Here is a 16,401-nt window from a genome sequence, read left to right on the forward strand (position 1 = left end):
CACCTGTAATCCAAGCACTTTGGAGGCCAAGGCGGGGTGGATCACCTGAGGTCGGGAGTTCAAGACCAGTCTGACCAACATGGTGAAACCCAGTCTTAAAAAATTAAAAATTAGCCAGGTGTGGTGGCACACACCTGCAGTCAGATCTTCTAGGGAGGCTGAAGTAGGAGGACTGCTTGAACCTGGGAGGCAGAGGTTGCAGTGATCTGAGATGGCACCACTGCACTCCAGACTGCATAACAGCAAGAACTTGTCTCCAAAAAAAAAAAAGAGAATTAAAAAATTTAAAAAGTAAAATAGGCCCAGCACTGTTGTTCATTCTTATAATCCTAGCACTTTGGGAGGCCAAGGGTAGATTGCCTGAGCTTAGGAGTTCAAGACCAGCCTGGGTAACATGGTGAAACCCCATCTCTCTAAAATACACAAACACACACACACACAAATTAGCCAGCCATGGTGGTGTGTGCCTGCGATCCCAGCTACTCAGGAGGCTGAGGTAGAAGACTGCTTGTACCTGGGAGGCAGAGGTTGCAGCGAACCGAGATCACAACACTGTACTCCAGCCTGGACAACGGAGTGAGACTTCCTCAAAATAAAAAGTAAACATTTCAGCAGCTGCATGCTGCTCTTAAGCTCAAACCCAAATCTTTTTTAACTTAAAAAAATTTTTTTAACTTTTTAAAATTTTAGTAACTTTTTTTTTTAAATATGGAACGCTTCACGAATTTGCATGTCATCCTTGCGCAGGGGCCATGCTAATCTTCTCTGTATCGTTCCAATTTCAGTATATGTGCTGCGGAAGCAAGCACCCAAATCTTTTTTTTCCCGCTTTGAGACAGGTTCTATTGCCTACGCTGGAGTACAATGGCGTGATCCATGGCTCACTGTGGCCTCGAACTCCTGGGCTTCCAAAGTGCCAGGATTACAGTGGTGAGCCACCAGGCCCAGCCTGTTGAAGGGTTTAAACCAGTGTGCCAGATTTCCAGTTTAGAAAGACTCTCTCTGCAGGTTAAAGTGTAGCCTGAGGTGAGGGGCAAGAATTGCGAAGTAACCAGGGAAGCCAGTGCAATGTCCGAGTGGGAGAAGATGCTAGCTGAGATGAGAAGTGCTAGAAGAAAGACATATACGGACAAGAGGTCACTGGGAGGTGAAATAACAAGGCTTGGCCATGAGTGGAAACCAGCAGTCATGGTGACCCTCTTGAGAGAGGGAAGATGGCACCTGAGACAGGGAAGATGGGAAGACCAGTATCCCTGCGGCTGACTGAGCCTCTGTTTGTGGTTTCGCAGAGGAGTAAAGGCAACAAAAGAGGCAAGAGTTGGAAGAAAGGTGACAAGGAACAAAAGTCAGCCATGCCTGATGCTACTGGGTAGCCAGCCAACAACAATGCAGAGACCTGGCCAAGGCTCTGACAGCCTTAGGGTGTTGGGACTGGAAATCAGAGTTGAAGCTGGGATAAGAGCAGGGGGCTCAGACGGAGGGGGAGGAGAAGCTAAACACTGTCCAGAAGGGAAGAGACTTGTCCCTCTGTTCAACAGAGGACTCAATGAGCAGCACAAAGGGTCCAGCAAGGAACATCATCCCGTACCCAAAATGCTGAGAGCCACACGTGAAGCCGAAAGTGAAAGAGAAGAAGCAGAAAACCGCCAAAGGACTTTGAGGAAGGGTAAAGACGAAAGTGAAAGCAGAAAGGACAGAAGTGGAGCCAAGCAGAGGACTTTTCAGCTCCTCACTGGCCCCACTTGTCTGACCCACCCGTCTGCCCGCGACGCCTAATCCGCTCTGCCTGCCCCAAGATGCTGGAGCCAGCCCTGGAGACCCAAGGGGGCTTCTCCTTCGAGAACTGCCAAAGGTGAAGGGGGAGGGTCACTCCCAAACCGCCTCTGCTTGGTCGTGGCCTTTTTTCCTGGTTGGGGGTGGGGGAAGGTGTGTTTGGCGACGGGTTCCAGGCTTACACCAGAAGACGAGGGAGACTGGGACCGGGTTAGGGGAAGCAACAGGGGTCTTGGAAGTAGAGCTGAAACCTGGGCGCCCCCCTCCGTTTCTAGAAATGCGTCCTTGGAACGCGTCCTCCCGGGACTCAAGGTCCCTCACGCACGCAAGACCGGGACCACCATCGCGGGCCTTGTGTTCCAAGTAAGCCGCGGGGAGGTACTGGGGAGCTGGAGAGGAGTCGGGAGCATCGAGCAGGCACTGAGGATGCGGTTTCCCCCCTCTCCTCAGGACGGGGTCATTCTGGGCGCCGACACGCGAGCCACTAATGATTCTGTTGTGGCGGACAAGAGCTGCGAAAAGATCCATTTCATCGCCCCCAAAATCTAGTGAGACTCCCCTAGCCTAGTTCCGGCACGCAAAAAAGAACCGCCCCCTCGTTCCCACTCCGGTCCCCGCACGTCCCAGCCCTGCCCACGCCAATCCTCCCTTTTCCCCTCAGCTGCTGTGGGGCTGGAGTAGCCGCGGACGCCGAGATGATTACACGGATGGTGGCGTCCAAGATGGAGCTACACGCGTTATCCACGGGCCGTGAGCCCCGCGTGCCCACGGTCACCCGCATCCTGCGCCAGACGCTCTTCCGGTGCGGGGGCGAGGCTAACAGGACCCCAGGAGGGGCCGTTGCAGGGGCGGGGCCAATAAAAAGGCGGAACAAAAGAAGGGCGCGGCCTCGACGGGCCAGGTGACCGGAAGAGGCAGGACTAAGAGAAGCTGGGCTGAAGGAAGAGGCGATGTCAGCTATCGAGCTCCGGGCCACAGGAAGGGGCGGGGATAGCACCCACGGGTGGGGCATAGAGGGCCGAGGCCTGGGTCCCGCTTGTGGCCGACTCCGCCCATCCACGAGCAGGTACCAGGGCCACGTGGGTGCATCGCTGATCGTGGGCGGCGTAGACCTGACTGGACCGCAGCTCTACGGTGTACATCCCCATGGCTCCTACAGCCGTATGCTCTTCACGGCTCTGGGTGAGCGCTTCTGTCCCTTCTCCTCGAACCCTGCCCCTGTGACCTTGGCTTCAGGCTTCTACTCCAAACCGGGTGGCAGCCGTTGACTTCAGATGCTTCTCCTGCCTTCAGGCTCTGGCCAGGACGCGGCCCTGGCGGTGCTAGAAGACCGGTTCCAGCCGAACATGACGGTGAGCAGCCTCTGTTCCCCACTATATGGTCGCTGGTGGGATGTGTACCTGGGAGCTGGGGGAGCACAGGACCTTGACCCAGTGTGGAGGTGGGGGAAGGCTCGTCGGAGGAGGTGACCACTGAAGGGTGAGTGGAGTAAGAGCAGAGAAGTTTGATCCCTACACCACACCGTCCAAAGCTTGGATGACTGGAAGAAGTCGAAGCTCACAGAGGATCTTTTGGAACCGAGGGTGGAGGGAAGGACCAGTAGGGTCCTACCTATATCAATGTCTAGAGCCAAGATTTTGTTTGGGCTAGGATAGAAGCAGGTGATGTATGTCTCCCCAAAGGTGGCTAAGGCCCTGAGGGAGAAACACAGTCGGGGTTTGGGGGGCAAGACCAGATTGGGTGAGTGGGCAGGCAAGTCCCCAAGCTATAGCCTAAATTAACAGCAGAGGGCCCATTAGGCCTCACACACCCATCACCGCAGCTGGAGGCTGCTCAGGGGCTGCTGGTGGAAGCCATCACTGCAGGAATCTTGGGTGACCTGGGCTCCGGGGGTAATGTGGACGCATGTGTGATTACGAAGTCAGGCGCCAAGCTACTGAGGACACTGAGCTCGCCCACAGAGCCCGTGAAGAGGTGAGAGCTGGAGATTGGGGACCACAGGGGTGTGTGGAGCCATAGCAGAAGAGATGGGGGCTGCAAGAAGGGGATGGGCCACATGACAGGCTCATAGTCAGAAGCTGTCCCTCCTCCCTCCCAGGTCTGGTCACTACCACTTTGTGCCTGGAACCACAGCTGTCCTGACCCAGACAGTGAAGCCACTAACTCTGGAGCTAGTGGAGGAAACCGTGCAGGCTATGGAGGTGGAGTAAAATAGGCTTGAGGCTTAGAGCTTGGAACAAGGGGAAATAAACCCAGAAAATACAAACAGCTAAACATATGACTGTGTCATTCTTGAGTGGAGTGGGTGGGCAGGCTGCCAGCAGGGCTCTGTAGCTAAGGCGTCTCCGCAGGGGCCACTACCTCCCAGAGCTCCAGTGCCTGGCCTATGAGATGCCCTTTACCCATCACCTCAGGTGTCTACTACTCCAGAACACCAGCCCTTGCCAGCATTGCAGGCTTGGATGAAACGCCCCCATCCTGTCTCCACCTGAACCTTCCTTCTGGCTCCCCCGCCAACACCACTGCCTTGCTCCTGCCCTCTGGTCCACTGGAGACTTGTAAAACCTGAAAGACCCCATGTACTACCACCTCCTAGAGACTTTCCATGGCTCCTCAGTGGCCCAGGACAAAGTCCATACCTTTCAGTCAGGCCCCCACAGGTCCCACTGGGGCTAAAGTGCTGACAGAGGAGCTGCTCCCTGACTGCAACGCAAGGTCTCACCAAGCACTCCTCAACCTTGCAACATTCCTTATCCGTGACACCTCTCAGCAGATGAAGCATGCCTGCACTGCTCACAGAAGCTTGGCTTGTGTCTGCACATGCTGGGCTTGTGACTCCAACTTTTTCCAGGCCAATAGGGGTCACAGGACTCACATGGGGAGAGATGACACGTTTCTCTAATAAAGCTTTGCTAGGCCCCCGCTGAGTCTCAAGCCTGGCTGCTGGCTGCCAGCAAGAGCATCCTGCCCTCAGCGAGAACAGCTTAATTCCACTGGAGCTTCAGAACTGTCAGAGAGTGTATGCGCAGCCTCCAGGGAGGGTCTATGCCAGGGTGGACATCCCTGGGCCGCTGACTATGCTCCCTGCACCCCAACATTCTATTACATATATTTGTAAATGTAACTGAAAAGTTGAGAGTTGTATATTGAATACCCATATACTGTCAGGTCACCACAGACCTGACAATTAGTATTTTGTTACATTTGCTGGCTGGGCGTGGTAGCTCATGCCTGTAATCCCAGCATTTTGGGAGACCAAGGCAGTGGATCATGAGGTCAGGAGTTCAAGACCAGCCTGATCAATTTGGTGAAACCCCGTCTCTACTAAAAATACAAAAATTAGCCAGGCGTGACACACACCTGTAGTCCCAGCTACTCAGGAGGCTGAGGCAGGAGAATCACTTGAACCCAGGAGGCAGAGGTTGCAGCGAGCTGTTATCATGATACTGCACTCCAGCCTGAGTGACAGAGTTAGATTCCATCTCTTTTTTTTTTTTTTTTTTTTGAGACGGAGTTTCGCTCTTGTTACCCAGGCTGGAGTGCAATGGTGCGATCTCGGCTCACCGCAACCTCCGCCTCCTGGGTTCAGGCAATTCTCCTGTCTCAGCTTCCTGAGTAGCTGGGATTACAGGCACGTGCCAACATGCCCAGCTAATTTTTTGTATTTTTAGTAGAGACGGGGTTTCACCATGTTGACCAGGATGGTCTCAATCTCTCAACCTCATGATCCACCCGCCTCGGCCTCCCAAAGTGCTGGGATTACAGGCTTGAGCCACCGCGCCCGGCTAGACTCCATCTAAAAAAAAAAAAAAAAAAAAACAAAAAAAAAACCCTCACACTCCCACACTCCCAGGAGGCCAGCCAACACACCTGTTGGAACTTTGCACAAAGGGTATCTTCTCTCTTCAAGCTTGAACTGCAGCTCAGTAACAAGTGGGCTACAGACACCAGGGGCTTGCCCATGGAAGCCCCAAGGCCTAGAGAACTGCCAGAGATTTGATGGCTGTCACTCTCCACCTGCAGCCTCAGTCCAGGGTCTGCCAGGCACCAAGAGCTCACACTTTGCCCCTCACAAGCATCATCTCATTGTTTAGAGTGGGGGCTTCAGCACCAGACAAATGCGGGTTTGTATCTAACTCAACCACATGCTGGTCAGAGTCAGCTTCTCTCAGCAGACCTGTGACTCCTGTTCCAAATGGATGCGGAACCATGATGTGTTACGACTCGCAACCCGCCAGAACCCCACAGCAAAGTCCACTAGAGTAAGCATGCCCTCACCAGTCAGAACATCCTGGACACTGAGCAGCCTTTTCTGAGAGCCTGGTGCCTTTGATAGCCCTGGGAGACTCCTCTAATCCCAACCACCAGGTTGTCACTATAGAACTAATTAAACCATCTGTCCTCGGTATCCACAACTCAACATTAGAATGGGAGATGGTTCAGGGAGCCAATTAGAGGCCAGGCATTGGGAGGTGGTAGAGGTGAGAGCCTGACACCTGTGCTCTTGTCTGATAAGTCCAGGCCTGCGTTAGGGCACCTTGGCCTAAAGAGCCTGTCTTGACTGGATCATGAGAGGGGACTGAGTCTACACAGCTGGCCTGGCCTCAGGCCTGGAGCTTTAGCTCAAGGACAAGAACACCCATAAAGCCAGGCCCAGCTCCCAACCTCACATCTGCCACGATGTTGCTGCTCAGCCTGACTCTAAGCCTGGTTCTCCTCAGCTCCTCCTGGGGTGAGTGGGCCAGGACCAGCCCTAACTCAGCCCTGGGGGCAACTCAGCTCCCAGCAACAGCCCAGGGAAGGGGCCAAGCTGGCTGGAAGGGATGCAGGTAGACAGAGTGAGCAAAGGAAACAGGATGTGCCAGGGCAGGGGAGCATGAACAGGCCTGCAAGGATGGGAGGGGGCAAGAGTAGGGTGGGCATGGTTTAGGAAGCTGAGACAGGAAGACCTGTCCATGTCTTTTAGAAAGAACCCTCTGGCTGGAAGAATGTTGATCTGTTCAGGTCTGGAGAGGTCAAAGAGACCAGGGGTAGAGATGGGAAACAATGGGACTAGGCTGGAGCAAGAGCGGGGAGAATGGCGGAACTGGGGGACTGGTTGGATGGGGAAACCAAGATAGCTGTGGGGCCCGAAAGTACTTGCATGTACCCTGCTGGGGAAGGGGTAGTGCTGTACCCTCTCTACAAACCTCTCCAGGGTGCACAGCCTGGGGCACCCAGGAGAAGGAGGTGGGGAAAGGCAGGCTGAGGCCTGGGAAGCAGGTCCTTACCAGCCCAATGGTCAGGCTGCGGTGTTCCTGCCATCAAACCGGCACTGAGTTTCAGCCAGAGGATTGTCAACGGGGAGAATGCAGTGCCGGGCTCCTGGCCCTGGCAGGTGTCCCTGCAGGTACACCACTAGAGGGGTGGGCAGGGTCCTGGTATGTCATGCCTAGGGGCAGCCTGAGCAGCCTATCCCCACTCTGATCTCTGAGCCCTGACCCCAGGACAGCAGCGGCTTCCACTTCTGCGGTGGTTCTCTCATCAGCCAGTCTTGGGTGGTCACTGCTGCCCACTGCAATGTCAGGTGAGCGCCCTCACTCCACCTACCCCACCCCTCACCTCTTCCTGCCTCCTCCCCTGGCTGTCCCCCTCCTGGTCTGCCCTCCCTGCAGCTGCCTAACCCCACCTCCTGGCAGCCCTGGCCGTCACTTTGTTGTCCTGGGCGAGTATGACCGATCATCCAACGCAGAGCCCCTGCAGGTTCTGTCCATCTCTCGGGTGAGTGCCTAGGCTGCAGACATGGAGGAAGAGTGGGCAGTGCAGGTGGGTGGGCACTGGGAACAAGGAATTCAGGACACCCCACTCAGCACCCATCAGCCCCAGCTGCCAGGACCCACCCCAGCCCAACAAAGCCTGCTTCTGGCCCCACAGGCCATTACACACCCTGGCTGGAACCCCAATACCATGAACAATGACGTGACACTGCTGAAGCTCGTCTCGCCAGCCCAGTACACAACACGTATCTCACCAGTTTGCCTGGCATCCTCGAACGAGGCTCTAACTGAAGGCCTCACATGTGTCACCACCGGCTGGGGTCGCCTCAGTGGTGTGGGTAAGAACTCAGGCCAAAGCTCAGGGCGGGAGGAGGTGAAGACTGGTGTTCTGGGCCCAGCCTGACCACCCCTCCTGCCCCACAGGCAATGTGACACCAGCCCGTCTGCAGCAGGTGGCTTTGCCCTTGGTCACTGTGAATCAGTGCCAGCAGTACTGGGGCTCACGTATCACTGACTCTATGATCTGTGCAGGTGGCGCAGGTGCCTCCTCGTGCCAGGTGAGCCATGGCACCCCATCCTCTGGTACACCTCCCAACCCCCCACACTCACTTCTCCCTCCCTCTTCCTTCTCAGGGTGACTCTGGAGGCCCTCTTGTCTGCCAGAAGGGAAACACGTGGGTGCTTATTGGTATCGTCTCCTGGGGCACCAACGACTGCAATGTGCGCGCACCTGCTATGTACACCCGAGTTAGCAAGTTCAGCGCCTGGATCAACCAGGTCATAGCCTACAACTGAGCCCACCACGGGCCCCTCCCCAGCTCCACCCATTAAAGACTCGGGCCCTGTCCCATCATGCATTTTTGTCTGTCTTTCTGGCTCAGAATAAAGGAGAGGCTGTTGAGGGTCTGACTCCCTACTTGGACTTCTGGCATGGAAGGGGCTGAGTGACTCCTTGAGTAGTAGTGGTTCTTCTTAGAGTAGCCATGCCCTATTCCAGGGCAACCCCTTGGTTCTACAGCAAGAAGCCAGAGCTGTTGGAATGAATGGCAGCCCTCCCTGGAGAGGCGGCCTGTTTACTGAATACAGAGGATACATTTACAAACTGAATACACATAATAAATAACTGCACATTCTCCATCCACGGTCCATGGCATGAAAGCCCAGGAGGGTCTGTCAAAGGCCCACATCTCCAAACCCCCGATCCTGCCCTCAGGACCAGGCCTACCCTAGGCAAGAGAAAACATAATCTCCAAGGCTTCAAGCCCCCAGAGACACTTGGGGAACTGGGGCAAAATTCTGAGGCCATGGGGCTTGGCTTTCCACTGCCTCCTGTCCAGGGGGCAGTGGGGATGACAGGAGGGGGTGTCTAAGGCACAGTGGACTTGGTACAGAGTGGTCGCTTTAGTTTTGTTTCCCACTGGAGGTGGCACATACAGGAAGAGGAAGGCCTGGCCCAGGCTGCTGACTGGTAGAAGCTGAGTGAGAGCCAAACCCTTCCCCAGTGGCAGGGGCCCTGCAGTCAAGCTAAGGCCAAAGCTGGGCCCTGGCCCCATTCTACCCACTGAAGGCAGCTGTGGAGGGAGGGGCTCAGGTTCCAGCCTGGTTTGTGGTAGGGGGAGATACCACAACAGCCATAGGGACAGTTCTGGCTCAGGCCTCTAGGAAAGCAGCCACCCAACCCTACCCACCTCCCACAGGGGCTCCTTCCAGCCTGAGACTCAGCGGGACCCAGACTGGAAGGTTAATGCTGTGAAGGGAAGCAGCACAGGGTGGACGGGGCAACACCAGGTGTGAGAAGGCAGTGCCCCAGGCACCCAGGGTTCAGAGGCAGGTCACACAGTATTGCTAAGTTCCAGGGAGGGGTGCACAGAAGCTCAGCGGAAGGGGAGAGGTGAGTAGCCCGGGACCCTACCCCAGTGCGGCAACTCCTTTCTCTTGTCCTCTCGGACGACTACATGTGTGCATGATGGGAGTGCAATGATCACTCCCAGGCTGCCAATACCCCTGCTGACACCAGATGGCGCCTTCGTGCAGCTGCAGAGGAAGGAGCAGCAAAGCCTGAAGGGAAGGGGCAATGGGCTGCACCAAAAGATAGAACCCGGGCTGACACTGGACCCTAATGTAAAGGAGCCCCCTGCCCTCTGCCTTGGCCCCAGGTGCCTCATCCCCCAGGTAGCAGCAGTGGGGCTCCCTTTAACCACCCCCAGTTGGGAAGGAGGCACCTGGGGAATAGAATGGGCATCCAAGGGGGAGAGGGAGGTAGTGGTGGGCTCTACAAAGAAGGCACCAAGGGCAGTGGGCTGGTGGGCAGAGACACCCTCAGTCTGGAGAGGCTGGAGCCTGGGCAAGCCGACCACCAGCATGGCCACACAGTCCAAAAGGGTGAAGGTCCACTCCATGGCCCCACTACCAGAGGTCCTGGCAGGTCCTGGAACCAGGAGGGCTCCGTGGGGGCACCATGAAGGAAGACAGATTTTGGCTGGGAGGTGGAGGGCTATTTGGATCTAGCTAAGGGGTACCGGTTGAGACAGGGCACAAGCTTTGTGCCTACCTGGATCTCCCACTGGAGCATAGTCTTAAGGATCAGGATGTGTGGGTATGTGTGGAGCCAGGGAGGAGGGCTCTGTGAAGGAAAGGGGGTCCCAGAAGCAACTGTCCCAAAGGATCCTGAGGCCACAGGACACCCTCCACCCTGCACTGCAGGCCCCCTTTGATTTGGGAAGAGCCAAAGGGCAAAGAAGACAGTGAAGGCCAGGTCCTATCCCTTCAAAACTCCAGAGCAGCTGCCCAAGAGGGTTATCAGTGCCAGGCCAAGCTCCAAGGTCAGGGTGGGTCACAGCCCCCTGGGCTACCTCTACTCTCTCACACCTGGCCTAGGCCCATGGTGGGGACAGGGGCTGCTGAAGGCACAGAGAAGGGGCTGGCGCCAGACATTCTTCACCTACTGCGGGTCACACAGGCCTATCTCCAGACAGGGCATTGGAGCCAGAGCGCATCACAGTGTGTGGCCAGGCTGGGCTGTGCCGCACGTGCGCACAGCCAGGCAGCTCAGCCATTGTACTGCTGCTGGTATCGCAGGTTGAGCTCCCGCAGCTCCCGCTCCCGCACACGGCGTGACTTGTTGGAGCGCGTTGAGCGGCTGGAACGCGTAGACTGGGCAGATTTGGTGCTCTGGCAGCGCGAGGAGGCACGTTTAAGGAGGTTCTGGGATATGGAGCGGTGCAGGTTCTTCATGGATGAAGAGGCGGCCATGCTTACCACCCACGGGTGCCTCAGGGCCTGTAGTGCAGTCATACGGGCTCCAGGGTCCACTGTCAGCAGGCGGTCAATGAAGTCCTTGGCCAGGTTGGACACACTAGGCCAGGGCTAGAGACCAAGGACAAGCATTAGAGCAAGAACACCCATCACTGCCCACCCCATCTGGATAAGCCACTACCCAGCGTCCCTGTACTTTCCTGAGAGAGGTGCTGCCCCTCCTCCATGTATCGCTTGGGGCCTCCCCACCCAGTGCCGGCCTAGGCTGAACAGGGACTGCTCTTGGGGTGATGAGGAGTCTGGCAAGGAAGGAAAGGACCTGTCCACCCTCCCAGGGAGCAAACTTTTTTTTTTTTTTTTTTTTTGAGATGGAGTCTCGCTCTGTCAGCAGGCTGTAGTGCAGTGGCTCAATCTTGGCTCACTGCAACATCTGCCTCCCGGGTTCAAGTGATTCTCCTACCTCAGTCTCCTGAGTAGCTGGGATTACAAGCACACGCCACCACACCCGGCTAATTTTTGTATTTTTAGTAGAGATGGGGTTCCATCATGTTGATCAGGCTGGTCTTGAACTCCAGGCCTCGTGATCCACCCGCCTTGGCCTCCCAAAGTGCTGGGATTACAGGCGCGAGCCACTGCACCCAGCCCCGGGAGCAAACTTCTATGGTGCACTGGACCCAAAGCCTGGCTCAGGGAGATGGCCTCTGCTAGGATCCCCCCAACCTACCCCAGGAGAATTATAACTCAGGGGAATGTGAGAGAATGACTCAAACTTTCCCACCACATCCTAAGTCAGACTGAAGCTCCAATCCCTGGATGACCAGGATCAGGCCACTTAGAGGGGAACTTCCTAGTCCTTACAGTGGTAGGAGACCATTGCTCTCTGACTCCACCTCCCGGCATGGGGAGTAAAGGAAATAATTCAAGGCAACTAGATTTCCCAGTCTGCTGAGGGCAGGGAATTCCAGGGACCAGGCAGGAACCAGGACCCTTCTCAATGGCACCCTGCAGTGCATATGACTTCTTTAAGCCACAAAGGGCTACTGGCAGTGCTGTGCGCCAGTCTCATTTTAGTACATTCTGTCTCCCGGGAAAAACTCCATAAAGCCCGCTCTGCCACATTCGCCTAGGGCTGCCTTGTCTTAGCCCTGCACCCAGCAGCTGTCTGTCTCTGGGCCTCAGACTCATGGCTGTCTTCACCTGGCTAGATCCTCTGGTTCTCAGGATAAAGGACACTTGCTTAGACTCCCTCTTAGCCCCCAGTGCTTCCAGCAATTATTCCAGCTGTACCTTGAAGACTGCAGTTTCATGTTCATTTATTATTCCCATGAGATCATGCTGGGCTGGATGAACCCCAGTGCCTGGTGCTGCACATATAGGAAGTGCTCAGTAGGCAGAGGTAAGTAACAACCCACGATGCTGCTGTCAGATGGGTACCCTTTCCTGGAGCTGCTTCCAGGCCATGGGGCTCAGTCAGGTGGGTCCTTGTGTCCTCCATCTCCTAGGGGCACTTTTAGCATGGCTTCTGACGCTCCCCCAAGGGTAGGCGGCTAGGATCTTTCCTGAGCCTGCTGTAGATGGCTCAACAGGGATGCTAAGAACACCATCACTTTCCTTCCTGCCAGCTGAGGTCTGCCTGTTCCACCTATGGTACCCTTCGCCCTAAGGAATGGCTGAACATGCCCTCTAGGGAGCTTAGGGAGGATCTGAGAGTCCTCCTTCAGGGCAGGTGCACAGCCATCTAGCAGACACGCATACCCACTGACTAATGCTACCCCTAGTCTGGCTCCCTTGACCTCCAACTTTTCCCCTACCCAGGGGAAGTCGGTAGAGGGGTGCAGCAGGGAGAACACACTTCTGAGGAAGGGCCGGGGCTACCTGCAGCTGCTGTCCACACCCGCTCTTTGGAAGGTTATTTCAAGTTTTACTGAGCTGAAATGGGAGCAACAGCGGAACCACATTTCCAAACACACCTAATGGGCTCATCCTCACCAGTGGGCCAGAAGCACCCAGTGACTCCTGGGGAGATGCTGGCCCTCAGGAGGAGGAAAGTCAGGGCCCAGTAGCATGCAGCCAATGGAGGCCCATAGATACCTTATTATCCAAGGGCTGTGTGTGGGTACAGACAGCAACAGCCCTCCCATGCAGGCAGGTAAGTCCCCTGGGGGCTTGTGTTGTTCAAGATTTATACTGAAGTATTGAGGCCAATATGCAGGGCAACTGGACTAGACAGCTGCCACAACACCTTTTGGATCACAGCCCAAAAAATCCCCAAAACCCATGCGCAGTATCTTTTGCCTGTAATCCTAACACTTTGGGAGTCTGAGGCAAGAGGACTGCTTGAGCCCAGGAGTTCAAGATCAGCCTGGGCAATATGGTAAGACTCTGTCTCAAAGAAGAAAAAAAATTAAAAATTTTTTTTTAAAAAAAAGAAAGCTCCAGGCCAGGCGCAGTGGCTCAAGCCTGTAATCCCAGCACTTTGGGAGGCCGAGGCGGGTGGATCACAAGGTCAAGAGATCGAGACCATCCTGGTCAACATGGTGAAACCCCGTCTCTACTAAAAATACAAAAAAATTAGCTGGGCATGGTGGCGCGTGCCTGTAATCCCAGCTACTCAGGAGGCTGAGGCAGGAGAATTGCCTGAACCCAGGAGGCGGAGGTTGCGGTGAGCCGAGATTGCGCCATTGCACTCCAGCCTGGGTAACAAGAGCGAAACTCCGTCTCAAAAAAAAAAAAAAAAAGAAAAGAAAGAAAGCTCCATGGCTGCCCTCTGAACGTTAGGAACCACTATTGAGGGCAGCCAGTCCAGACCACAGACATTCACTGTAGCCCCCATCACCCACTGGAGAGAGAGAAAGCAGCTTAATGGAGACAGCACATACCCAGCTGAGTAGAGTGGGTCAGGGGACACCTGTGCTGCCTGCTGGCTTTCTACAGTCTCCAGGAAAAGCTGAACTCACTAGGGAGCACGCTGCAGCTCAGCCTGGCCTGTTGATGGAACAGCCCCAAGACAGGACTGGCAGCCCAGGCTGTCCCAACAGGGCTGAGACATGGATTCTGCCCCTGCCCCTTGGTCCAGCCAAGACAAAAGAGGGGCAACTCCCCTACAGAGGCTAGGAGCCTGAACATGGACAGAATGGAGGCTTCCCCACTTCACATCCACACCCAGCCAAACTGTGGACCCAAAACTCCCAACCAGTCACCAATGCAGTCTTGGAGGGGCCTCTCCCCAGACCAGCCCTATGGGCTTAAGTGTATCCATCTTCAGAGTGACACAGGCTCACACCAGGCATCAACCCCTGCTGCTCATGGAGCGGCCGGCCCGTTAGTGCCAAAGCGAGCCAGATCGATCCCTCTCCCCCTGCTCCCCAAGATTCTTGCCTCACCAATTACTGTGGATGTGTGGCTGTGTGCAGAATGCAGATGGACTCATTTGTCTGAGGGCTGGCCTGGCCTCTCTGGCAGGTTCCAGATCTCCCCATCTTTGAAGAACTGTGAACAGCTGGGCCGGGTAGGTCCCCCAAGCTAATGTGACTCAGGTCGTCCTGACCTGAGAACCAGGTTGTGCCAATGGCCCCCAGCCTAACCCTTGCACACAGAGGAACCTACAGAAGAAAGTCAGGCTGAAGACAAGAAGGTAGTCTTCATCCAGCTCACAGTGAGGCAGGGTCTTAGAGTAACCTCCAGAATAACAGGCCTCAGTCTGGGAGCCCTGCTGAGGCTTCCCACATGGCTCAGAAAAGTAAGGCTTTCCACACTCGCCCACAGCCATGCTTCGGGCCCCACATCAACTCAGAACCTCCTAAGAAAGCGCTCAACACCAGCAGCCCAACCCACCTGCTTCCCCTGGAGCCACTTAAGTATGTATGTCAGCCAAGGACTGTCTGGCCAGGAAGCATTCTAAGCAGGAGAAAAGGGAAAATTATGAACAGTCATGGCCTTTAGTCTCCACAACTGTTTGTTCTGGTGAAGGACAGAACTTGTGCCCCAGTATACTTATTTGAGGCCACACCAGGGATACACATGGCCTCAGTTGGCTGGCTGACAGCAAAGGTGCCAACACCCACCTGGGCAGTCTCTCTGAGGCTTCCACCTGCTTCTGGGCTGATGTGGAGCATGAGGCACAGAGAGAAATGCTAAGATATCACTGGCTCTGGCCCCAGACTCTCAGGTTTCCCCCTGCTCTGGGATCAGAGAACAGCTTCCATACCCGGAGTCACGGCCTCCACTCTTTCTACAGTCTCTGGAGAAGTCAATGGCTCATGCCTCTAATCCCAGCACTTTGGGAGGCTGTTGCATGAGTGAAGGCCGGGCCCTGCTCCAAGAGGAGGACGAGCAGGAGCTTTGGGAGGAGGGCATCACCTCTGCTCTGACTCCTACCATCAAGCTGGCTGCCTTTCTCCTGAGTCCATGGCCCTCGAAGAGTCCTTTTCCCCTTGCAGTTAGGGTACCTACTCCTGATGTTAGAACAACAAAGATGCCAATAGTGGGTACAGGGAAGGACCTCTTCCTTGAGCACCTCCTTACCAGCTGGCCCTCCTCATTCTTCTACCCATGCTGGGCCAAAGCCACTCCTTGGCAGTGGAGTCCGACTCCCCCTGGAGAGGGGAGAGGAAGAGGCAGCAGAGCAGGAAGGGCCTTCCACTCGTCGGATGACCCCCGGCATCAACCCTTTTCATTTGCTCTAGCTCTAATGTCTGGCACAAGGGCTTGGCACGAACACTACCCAAGCCACTGCCAACAGTCTCACCTTGAGCCCAAGGGCGAAGGAAACAAAGAACAGTGCCAGCTCTCTGGCATAGGCCGCAGACAGAGGAGGAAGCTGCCTCTTTCTGGCAGCAAACACAGCTTACAGGGTGGCTCCAGACTTCCTCTGGCAGGCAGGGCTGCCTACTGGCAAGTGAGGCTGGGAGAGAAAGGCCCATTGGTGTCTCTTTTGAATGGCATGTGGGATAGATTAAAAGGTTAGACTGCAAGCCCAGCAACCTGAGTTCTAGTTCTACCTTCTCTGCTGGTTTTAGCGAAATCACACCACCGTCACTTTTAGCATGAAGAAGGGACTGAATGTCATGAACTCTAGGTCCCTTCCAGCATCTGAAGTCCTAGATTCCTTTTTCTCTACCTTTTCCCTCACATGGCCACATATGAAGCACAGAGCAGAAAATCTAGCATTTAAGCTTACCTTTTTTTTTTTTTTAGAGACGGGGTCTCGCTATGTTGCCCAGGCTAGAGTACAGTGGTTATTCACAGGTCCAATTCCACTACTGATCAGCACGGGGGTTTTGACCTGCTCCATTTCCGACCTGTACCAATTCACCCCTCCTTAGGCAACCTGGTGGTCTGCCGCTCCTGGGAGGTCACCATATTGATGCTAAACTTAGTGTGGACACCCAATCGGCACAGCGCGCACTACAGCCCAGAACTCCTGGACTCAAGCAATCCTCCCACCTCAGCCTCCCGAGTAACTGGGACTATAGGCACACACTGCCGCACCCGGCTAAGCTGACCTCTTAACCCCTGGGTTCCTTATCTAACCCACGATGATTCTGGGGCAGGCTGTCTGGCAGAGAGGGTGGCCCCACCACAGCACTGCTTGGGAAAGGAAGGGAGGAAGCAGCCT

General features: G+C 55.3%; 3 protein-coding genes and 1 non-coding gene across 10 annotated transcripts in view; 2 read left to right on the plus strand and 2 right to left on the minus strand.

Moving 5' to 3' along the window:
• Positions 1-702: 702 nt before the first annotated feature.
• Positions 703-809, minus strand: LOC120361916 (U6 spliceosomal RNA). Its single transcript, XR_005577953.1, has one exon. It is a non-coding gene; the product is annotated as a U6 spliceosomal RNA (small nuclear RNA).
• Positions 810-1,659: 850 nt separating this feature from the next.
• PSMB10 (proteasome 20S subunit beta 10) lies at positions 1,660-4,047 on the plus strand. Of its 3 annotated transcripts, none has more exons than XR_745987.3 (8): positions 1,660-1,852; positions 2,049-2,136; positions 2,224-2,321; positions 2,435-2,575; positions 2,840-2,955; positions 3,067-3,125; positions 3,573-3,747; positions 3,872-4,047. XR_745987.3 is itself a non-coding variant. In XM_003936322.4 (8 exons), exons 1-8 carry the CDS (start codon positions 1,797-1,799, stop codon positions 3,981-3,983), a joined length of 822 nt encoding a protein of 273 aa, XP_003936371.1. In that variant the 5' UTR covers positions 1,662-1,796; the 3' UTR covers positions 3,984-4,047. The 3 variants fall into 3 exon arrangements, 2 of the variants coding, with proteins under 2 accessions (XP_010345104.1, XP_003936371.1); XM_003936322.4 differs by having other exon boundaries at positions 1,662-1,852; positions 3,596-3,747; XM_010346802.3 differs by lacking the exon at positions 3,573-3,747 and having other exon boundaries at positions 1,661-1,852.
• A 2,299-nt stretch (positions 4,048-6,346) lies between these two features.
• Positions 6,347-8,430, plus strand: CTRL (chymotrypsin like). Its single transcript, XM_003936325.4, has 7 exons — positions 6,347-6,505; positions 7,059-7,162; positions 7,260-7,339; positions 7,452-7,533; positions 7,687-7,867; positions 7,953-8,086; positions 8,163-8,430. Exons 1-7 carry the CDS (start codon positions 6,454-6,456, stop codon positions 8,322-8,324), a joined length of 795 nt encoding a protein of 264 aa, XP_003936374.1. The 5' UTR covers positions 6,347-6,453; the 3' UTR covers positions 8,325-8,430.
• A 133-nt stretch (positions 8,431-8,563) lies between these two features.
• PSKH1 (protein serine kinase H1) overlaps positions 8,564-16,401 on the minus strand; it is a 36,995-nt gene continuing 29,157 nt past the window's right edge. For 3 of the 5 annotated variants that reach the window (XM_074401742.1, XM_074401752.1, XM_074401746.1), the window contains exons 3-4: positions 14,619-14,681; positions 8,564-10,895 (exon numbers count right to left, since the gene is read on the minus strand). In XM_074401742.1, coding sequence (XP_074257843.1) covers positions 10,578-10,895; positions 14,619-14,681 — 381 coding nt within the window. In that variant the 3' untranslated portion in view covers positions 8,564-10,577. The remainder of the gene's footprint in view (positions 10,896-14,618; positions 14,682-16,401) is intronic. The other 2 variants (XM_039478007.2, XM_074401762.1) reach the window with 2 other exon arrangements.

The sequence above is a fragment of the Saimiri boliviensis genome, chromosome 1 (genome assembly GCF_048565385.1).
Source record: "Saimiri boliviensis isolate mSaiBol1 chromosome 1, mSaiBol1.pri, whole genome shotgun sequence".
NCBI lineage: Eukaryota > Metazoa > Chordata > Mammalia > Primates > Cebidae > Saimiri > Saimiri boliviensis.